At 39.7% G+C, this 9,852-nt stretch overlaps 1 protein-coding gene across 7 annotated transcripts in view; it reads right to left on the minus strand.

The window, feature by feature from the left end:
* The window catches only part of LOC113034360 (multiple epidermal growth factor-like domains protein 11), a 193,523-nt gene extending 183,996 nt beyond the window's left edge, over positions 1 to 9,527 (minus strand). For all 7 annotated transcript variants that reach the window (XM_026189116.1, XM_026189023.1, XM_026188964.1 and 4 more), the window contains exons 1-3: positions 9,426 to 9,527; positions 4,101 to 4,244; positions 3,183 to 3,284 (exon numbers count right to left, since the gene is read on the minus strand). In XM_026189116.1, coding sequence (XP_026044901.1) covers positions 3,183 to 3,284; positions 4,101 to 4,216 — 218 coding nt within the window. In that variant the 5' untranslated portion in view covers positions 4,217 to 4,244; positions 9,426 to 9,527. The remainder of the gene's footprint in view (positions 1 to 3,182; positions 3,285 to 4,100; positions 4,245 to 9,425) is intronic.
* Between the last annotated feature and the right edge of the window lie 325 nt (positions 9,528 to 9,852).

A 9,852-nucleotide genomic window follows, 5' to 3' on the forward strand; every position in this document is an offset into this window, starting at 1 on the left:
GGGGAAGTAATCAGTAATTAGTTACTGATTAATTAACTAATTAATCAGTAAGCAGTGTTGGTCAAGAAACTTGACCAACACTGCTTACCAGTATGGTAGCAATTGGTAGACAATTACTACCTAAGCCATGAATTATTGACTCAGTGACCTTCCTTAGCTCTTTGCTGCTGCTTCCAATCGTGATTCATCTTCTGACGAGTTTTAGACCCAGAAGCAACATCTGTTTCCCTATAGTCCATGTTTACAACTCAGACAATTGTCCCATAATGCAATTTGTTAGTGATATCAGAATCCTGAGCTTTGACTTAACATCAGCTACAGCTAATACGATGAGTTTAGTTTTGTTTAGTTTAGTCCAGCATTGTTATTCCTGATCAAAAGAATCTGATTAAAAGTTATTTTTAAGATTGTTTTTTTTTTTTTTTTATAATTGAAGTCTTTATTTGTTTTTAACATTTCACAACACAAAAACAAACAAAACAACCAACAAACAACAACAGAAAAAATATATATATAAAAAATATAATAATAATAATAATAAAAAAAAAATTAAAAAATTAAAAAAAACTCAAATCAGTTAACTCAAATCTTTAAGTCATTCCCTTACTGAGTGCCTACACAAACAAACAGTGCAGCAAGCGTACAACATGACTAAAGATAATTGCCCTGACCAAATAAGTTCCAACCATCTCAGCCAAAAACACGTCCCCACGATTCGTCAAAACCCTCCCTATCATCATTAACCCTAGCCAAGAGCTTTTCATACGACACCATTTTCAGCATAGTTTCTTTCCACCTATTATATTCTGGAGGAGACGGTTCCTTCCATACACTGAGAATAACTCGAGCCGCTGCGATCACCCCCACCTTTATAACCACAAAGTCATATTTTGAAACCCCAGGTAATACTGACCGATCCCCTAATAAGCACAGTCTTGGTGACAGGGGTATCATCAAACCAATCCACCTTCCTATTTTGTCCAATACTTTTTGCCAAAAGGGATAAACTTTCCCACATTCCCAAATAGCATGCATAAATGTCCCTGGATCTGAACTACATTTCCAGCATACATTACTGGGACTAATTCCCATTCTATAAAGTTTGGATGGAGTGAAGTACCACCTGTGTATTAATTTATACTGAGTAAATTTACCCCTGGCCTCTCTTATATATTTATCAGAGAATGACAAAATTCTGCGCCAGTCTTCTTTAGAAATTGCACAACCCAGATCCCTCTGCCATATAACCCTCAAGTTTTCACATATCTCTTTTTTTGGATTGTTAAACAGTTTGTAGAAAACCGCCGCCCTATGTGCTGTACTGGACAATTCTAAGAACTCCACAACCATATTCGAGCTTTGAGCAAATTTTCCTTTGGTAACACAATCCCTTATTTGTAAATATTTCCAAAAATTATTTTCTCTTGTCAAACTGTATTTTCGGGTTATTTCAGCAAATGACATAAACACTCCCCCTGAGTAAAGATCACTTATCCTGCGTATGCCTTTGACAAGCCATTCCTTCCAGAACACAGTTTTCCGTCCAATCCTTACAGCAATATTGTTCCATAGCGAGGCATAAGGTTGTCTTAGATGAGATGCTCCACACAACTTGTGCACCTCCACCCAGACAGCTTTGGAATACCTGAGCACTGGGTTATCATGAGAGTCTTGTCCATTAGTTGCCGCGCCCTGCGAGAGAACATCCAAAGGTGTGAAGGGGCTCGCTAGTTCCTGTTCGATCTTCATCCAGCTCAGCTCAGAGCCCGATCCTGTCCAGTATTTGGCCAGTCTTGACAATTCAAAAGCTAAATTATACAACTTCACATTTGGGAAGGCCATTCCCCCAATGTCTTTAGAGGCCCACATTTTCTTTATATTCACTCTCGGCTTCTTGTTATTCCACAAAAAATCTTTGATTAACTTCTCAATTTGACCAAATATGTGCAAAGGAATCCGTACAGGTAACATCATGGAAACATAATTGAACTGTGGGACCACCATCATTTTAATCACATTAATTTTACCCCATAGTGTAAGATTCAATTCACCCCATTTCTCCAGATTTGTTTTTATCTTTAGGAGGAGAGGTTCCACATTTGAAAGCATAATATCCTCCAAGTCGGGTTTTAATAATATTCCTAAATACTTCATACCTGAAGGTGAGTACTTAAAATTGAATGGAGTAACGCATCCAGAATGACATGATGCTGACAATGGCATGCCCTCTGACTTGTCCCAGTTTATCTTATAACCTGACAACCCTGAAAATGACTCAACACACGTGAGTAGCGCTGGTAGAGACTGCATGGGATCCGTCAATACTGCTAAGATGTCATCAGCATATAGAAACAACTTGTGTTCCATACCCCCTGCATGAACACCTCTGACACCCCTGTTTGCTCGAATAGCCAAGGCCAGCGGTTCCAGAAATATTGTAAAAAGCAACGGGGACAAAGGGCACCCCTGTTGGGTCCCGCGAGTAAGATGAAAAAACCCTGACACCAATCCATTTGTCAAAACCGCTGCCCTTGGACTTGCATATACAGTTTTGACCCAATTACAAAACCCAGGCCCAAACCCGAACCTTGTGAGGGTCGTCATAAGGAAGCCCCATTCCACCCGATCAAAGGCCTTCTCAGCATCTAGCGAGAAGGCCGCAACCGGGGTTAGGTTAGATTCGCTTCTGTGCATGAGATGAAGAAGTCTTCTAATGTTATCACCTGAGGACCTATTTTTAATAAAGCCAACCTGGTCACCATTAATGATATCTGGTAATATTTGATCCAGGCGGGAGGCCAAAACCTTTGTCAAGATTGTTAAGCATTGCTTAGCATTATAATCTAAATGTCACTGAAACAAACAGCTACACTGAATGAAACATTTAGGATAACTGTTAGCAAAATCTGTTCATTTGTCCACTGGAACAAATGTATATATTATACCTTTAAGTCATTGATCACAGTTATTTATCAGTGAGGAAGGTTATTTAGTTGTAGCTTTCATTTCTAGTATTTTTACTTTCACATTTGTAGTCTTACAGTGAAATAATTCTTTGTATTTTTTTAGGCAGAACAAAATTAGCAGATGAAAAAGCTTCTTTTAAAATCCCTAAAATATTAAATGTTAAAGGAATTAAAACAGTAAAATACTGCAAACAAAGAGAGTTGCTTTGTGCATACCTGTGTCTCGTGCATTTGAACCAGTTGAGGATGTCGGTGCATCGGGTGTAGTAAACCTGGTCAAATGGATGGGCATAAGACTCCTGCACAGTCACTGCATAACTAGAGGAACAGGGAAAAAAACAGCTTGACAGGATGAATTTCTAATTCTGGATAATCTTGTGTCATTATCGAATACACGACTATTAAATGTAATATATTAAAATACGTTTTTGTATTAACTGCAAACATCAAATATAACATAAATGTAAGTCCAACTTCACAATAGAAACCTTTTTTCTTTCCTCAACTAGTCAATGATATCCAAAAGCAGGTTATTAGGATGTCAAGCACTGATCTCATTATAAATACAACGGTTAGAATAAATCTAATTTTTAAATATGAAAAACTTTTAATAGCCATTGAGTCATCTGGGGAAAAAACATTTACTCTCCTTAAAGTTCACAACCGCTCAGGTTGTTATCAAGAAACTCATCTTCCTTACCCTCCGTAGCTGGCAGCGAGCTCACTCTGTGTTTTCATTGTGTTGAACAAAGGTTACTGAACTGAGTCTAACCTTTAGCGAGAAGTCAAAGCTGTAATAATCATCAGCAGTAATATCCATTTGCACAATTCCTACTGATTACACAGAGACATTATCGATCACAGCACCTGCACTCTCCGTAGCTCTCATCAGAAACAGCATTGTGCTTTTACCCAACATACTGCTGAGTGCTGGGACCACTCAAGCAGTCACATTACCATCTCTTTGAATTTACAGCCTCGATATGTCCCCAGGAGTAAACCTTTTCCCTTTTGCATTTGATTATTGGCAAACCCTCAGCTTTGATTTGTGGCGGCAGTCCATTAGTTCACTGCAGTATTTCTTTTGTTAAATATCATTTTGAATATTGAAGAGACTCAACTGGGGAAACGTACCTCTCCCAGTGGCTGCACACATTGGGATCATCGGGGTTTAGGGGTGACACCAGGGAGCTCAAACCGCTCAGGCTGAGCCACAGCAGAGCTTGGGGAGAAACTCCATCGGTAGCCATCGTCCTCCTCCTCCCTTGGTTCCTCCTTCTGTCCTCAGGGAAGGAAACGAAAACAGTGAGGAACACGAGTTCACCATTTATACTTTATGTTTTGATAACTTTTAACACGTCTATGCTGCTTTTTATTTCTTCTGCACTGGATTTCAAAGGATATTTTGAGAGCAACAGTTATAGAACACTACAGAGATTAACATTTTTTAAATACATAACTGACAAGTGTATATAATCTACACTCATTTCCACCCAAAATTTCAAATGATGTCATTCAACTAGCTGAGGCCCAAATACATGATGGTCTCAACAGCTCACTGTAACTGTGTAACTTACAGAAACACATGCGGACATAGCTTCTGACACACAAAGTGAATTTTATTATTTAAGGAGAATAATGGTGTAGTTCTGAGATTTTCCCTCCACCACGTACAGGGTTACACAAAACCACCCTCGTAATGATTTTTGCTGTGCTTGTTCTGAATCTTTGGAGATTGAATTGGGGATAAAATAGGCTCGTCTTAGCTGGGCTGGTTTGTTATAGCAATGGCAGAGAAACATGTTCAAATGAATGGTACGTAGCATATTGAGCAAAATAAGAACAGGTTTTCTGGGGTATAGGAAAGCTAACCCTCCTATTCAACGAGCAGCAGGGATTCCTGTAAGGGAGCCCATAAAGCCCAACAGTAACATATATAAATCAATCAAAAAACATGCTTTCTCAAACCCTAATATTGGATATAATAGGTAAGATACACTGGTGTCTGACTTGTAATTTCACTTTAAGCATGAGAAGGAGAAGACAGACACATAAAGAAAGGTTACTGTGTTACTGTAGCTCAGCGTTTTCACATATGATCACATAAACAGTCAGTTGGTTTTGTATCATTCAACTCAACTTTAACAAAGAGATTCATGAAAAACTTCAAAGACTGATGTGGCTGATTTTGCTCTAAAAACACCACAACTTCTTGTCTTTATGTATTTATGTATGAAAGTGAACATCTACCATTCACTCTTCCCTCTAAACAAAAATGCTTTGCATTGAAACAAACTAGTGTAATTACGATAAATATTTGTGACACGTGCTGAAAAACTGACACATGCCAGAATGACAACTCGATGTCAGATTCAGTGGACGCAAACAAGAAAAGCACAACGAGGAGTAAATACTAACATTTCTTAAGATGAGAACGATATAACAACCAATTCACAAGGTAGCTAAAGTTGTGTTTGGGGCGATCCACTGTAATTTTCTGTACAGCACGGGAAAGACAGATGAATACATATCAAAAGAAAAGAGCGTAGAAATGCAGAAATCTCCTGTACTGTGCAAAATTAAATAGTAGAGCAAGCTTGCAATGCTGAGAACACCATTGAGGAAACGCAACAACTCATTGTAGGGTTGTGTGTCTGTCACTACAACCATAAAGGAAACTGTCAATTATTCCCTAAAAATGCAGAAATTGCAGAATTTCAGTGCCCATAAATTACACTAACAGTAATTTAGTGTCATTTCTCACCGCTAGATGTATCACCTTTGTTATGCAATGGTACAATTCAATGCAAAAAAAGAATATCCAGCACAATGATTACCACGAGTTTTTCCTGTCAGTCTAAATTCTTAGCAGCCTGAGAGGATGAACGTCTCCACCCAGGAGCCTACATCCTCTGGGTGTTTGCACAATTAATGCTTTCTGGGAGCATTGTTGATGGCAGCTGTGGGATGATAGTGACATAAAATTCAACAGCAGACCCTTTCCTCATGACATCAGGCCTTTTCAGAGGCGCACACACTGACAGCCCGGGAAAATCACGGTGATGATGAATGGATAAATGAGTGACGGAGGTGTTGCAAACCAATTTCTCCCAGCCACGCTGTCATGTAAAAGAATGACAATTGAATGTTCGTTTGTGGACAACTGGTGGAGCGTTCCCATTAGTGTGATATGAGCCGTGCCATGAGAAGATGCTGAGAAGTCAGACAAGCAAGTTTGTGTTTTTTACAGGTGTCTGCTATGTGGACATTGTTGCAGACAGCTGTGACTACACCGAAACAGTGAATAATGAATGGACAGTGATGACATTAGTTTAATGTCCACAGCTACATCACTCACATCCGAGATGGGACAAATTGCTCGAGTGTAATAACAAGAAAAACATACGAACTTAAAAATGGATGAAACAACAAAGCTGAGGTTTTCTTCCCTGGTGCTGTTTTCTTTTGTAACATGGAGACACCTGTTCAGTAGGAGTGACTCTCATGCTACATGGGTCTGTCACCCAGTTTATTCCCTTCTGTGCTTTATAATCCCTCCATCATTCTGCTGGTAACATTACAGAAAAACACATAAACCCACTAATTACATTTTGTTACTCCTCATTCCAAATGGAATCAATTCATTTCACACAAAACTCCATAAGTTTTTTTTAATTGCTTAAAATTGTTGCAAACGTATTAAAAATAAAAACAAAAATATAACACGTACATAAGCATTTCCAGCCTTTGCCATGACACTCAAAATTGAGCTCAGGTCCATCCTGTCTCCGCCGCTGATCACCTGTCAGATGTTTCGCCTGTGACAAATCCAGTTGGTTGGACATGATTCGGAAAGGCATCTTTCTATATAAGGTCCCAGAGTTGACAGAGCATGTCAGAGTTCAAACCAAGTGATGAAGTATGAGGAACTGTTTGTAGACCTCCAGTACGGGAATGTTTCAGGACACAGATCTGCGGAACGATGCTGAAACCATTTCTGCCCTAAGCACACAGCCAAGATAACAAAGGAGTGCCCTCAGGACCACTCTGTGAATATCCTTGAGTGGGCGAGCCAGAGCCCAGACTTGAACCTGATTGAACATCTGTGAAGAGATACGAAGATAGCTGTGTGCTCCCCGTCCAAAATTAAAGTGCTTAAGAGGATCCATAAAGGAGAACAGGAGAAACTGCCCAAAAATGGGATGTCAAGCTTGTAGCATCATACTCAAAAAGACTTGAGGGCGTAACTGAAATTGGATTTTACCCCCCTACAAAACGTGATTATCCAGAGTAAAGACCAGGCAGCAGAGCAGAGAGTGGCTGGCCTCTCTTAGAGATGCGGTGAGGAGTTTGGCCTTCTGGCCTTCTCTGCTCAAGCTGCTACTCCCGCGACCCGAACCCGGATAAGAGGCAGAAAAAGGACGGATGTTTGTCCTCAAATATAAAAAGCACTGAAAAACTGCTGTGTAGTGATACTGTGTATCTTCATAATATTTTATACTCCTTTTCTTTACCAATATACAGGGAGTGCAGAATTATTAGGCAAATGAGTATTTTGTCCACATCATCCTCTTCATGCATGTTGTCTTACTCCAAGCTGTATAGGCTCGAAAGCCTACTACCAATTAAGCATATTAGGTGATGTGCATCTCTGTAATGAGAAGGGGTGTGGTCTAATGACATCAACACCCTATATCAGGTGTGCATAATTATTAGGCAACGTCCTTTCCTTTGGCAAAATGGGTCAAAAGAAGGACTTGACAGGCTCAGAAAAGTCAAAAATAGTGAGATATCTTGCAGAGGGATGCAGCAGTCTCAAAATTGCAAAGCTTCTGAAGCGTGATCATCGAACAATCAAGCGTTTCATTCAAAATAGTCAACAGGGTCGCAAGAAGCGTGTGGAAAAACCAAGGCGCAAAATAACTGCCCATGAACTGAGAAAAGTCAAGCGTGCAGCTGCCAAGATGCCACTTGCCACCAGTTTGGCCATATTTCAGAGCTGCAACATCACTGGAGTGCCCAAAAGCACAAGGTGTGCAATACTCAGAGACATGGCCAAGGTAAGAAAGGCTGAAAGACGACCACCACTGAACAAGACACACAAGCTGAAACGTCAAGACTGGGCCAAGAAATATCTCAAGACTGGTTTTTCTAAGGTTTTATGGACTGATGAAATGAGAGGGAGTCTTGATGGGCCAGATGGATGGGCCCGTGGCTGGATTGGTAAAGGGCAGAGAGCTCCAGTCCCACTCAGACGCCAGCAAGGTGGAGGTGGAGTACTGGTTTGGGCTGGTATCATCAAAGATGAGCTTGTGGGGCCTTTTCGGGTTGAGGATGGAGTCAAGCTCAACTCCCAGTCCTACTGCCAGTTTCTGGAAGACACCTTCTTCAAGCAGTGGTACAGGAAGAAGTCTGCATCCTTCAAGAAAAACATGATTTTCATGCAGGACAATGCTCCATCACACGCGTCCAAGTACTCCACAGCGTGGCTGGCAAGAAAGGGTCTAAAAGAAGAAAAACTAATGACATGGCCTCCTTGTTCACCTGATCTGAACCCCATTGAGAACCTGTGGTCCATCATCAAATGTGAGATTTACAAGGAGGGAAAACAGTACACCTCTCTGAACAGTGTCTGGGAGGCTGTGGTTGCTGCTGCACGCAATGTTGATGGTGAACAGATCAAAACACTGACAGAATCCATGGATGGCAGGCTTTTGAGTGTCCTTGCAAAGAAAGGTGGCTATATTGGTCGCTGATTTGTTTTTGTTTTGTTTTTGAATGTCAGAAATGTAGATTTGTGAATGTGGAGATGTTATATTGGTTTCACTGGTAAAAATAAATCATTGAAATGGGTATATATTTGTTTTTTGTTAAGTTGCCTAATAATTATGCACAGTAATAGTCACCTGCACACACAGATATCCCCCTAAAATAGCTCAAACTACAAACAAACTAAAAACTACTTCCAAAAACATTCAGCTTTGATATTAATGAGTTTTTTTGGGTTCATTGAGAACATGGTTGTTGTTCAATAATAACATTATTCCTCAAAGATACAACTTGCCTAATAATTCTGCACTCCCTGTAGTGTGCTTCCTTTCACTTTACATTCATTCATATTATTAGGGCAAGCACAAGGAGTCCTAAAGCAGTCGATCAATAAAATATTGATACAGGAACCAATACAATATATTTCCATACTGGTATTTTATCCTCTCCCATAATGCTAATGCTTATATGTGTCAAAGGTAAACATGACCCAGACCAATCAATATACAGAGCACACACACATGACCTCTAACTCTGAAAGCAACCAACACACTGTTTAAGTATTTTTATTTTAATATATACCCAAAGCTAAACAAAAAATAGCATAACAAGGGTTGAATTTTAAAGTATTGCCTCATTAGATTATTACAAATATCAGAATAATGAAGTGGTACCTATGGTGCTGCTTACCTTGAACAAGGCTGGGTGTGATGGATGGTGAAATGCTGTCAAACAGATTTCTATTACAGGAAAAAATGACCCACTATTGGAGGATGGTGAACGGACCTCAGAATGCCTGTTTTAAGACAAAGACATAAAAAAACAAATATTTATTAAATAAATGAAGTTGAACAGTGAGAAGAAGATTTCATTCATTTCCTTCTAGGAAAACAAGAGCAGAAAATGTATGTTCTTGTATGCTTCGTCTCTCACACTTTAGTTTTATCCAAGTGCTTCACCACAACGTCTTAATCATCACCTTGTAGTCAAATGCACCTAAGGACACCAAAACTGCAGAGAACTCACTTCCTCTAATTAATTCAATTTCAGCAGATACATTCGAGCTTCCATCTGATATTCCTTAGGATTAAACTGTAAGATAAGTCAAAACCCTCAA

This window comes from Astatotilapia calliptera, chromosome 1, assembly GCF_900246225.1.
Source record: "Astatotilapia calliptera chromosome 1, fAstCal1.2, whole genome shotgun sequence".
NCBI lineage: Eukaryota > Metazoa > Chordata > Actinopteri > Cichliformes > Cichlidae > Astatotilapia > Astatotilapia calliptera.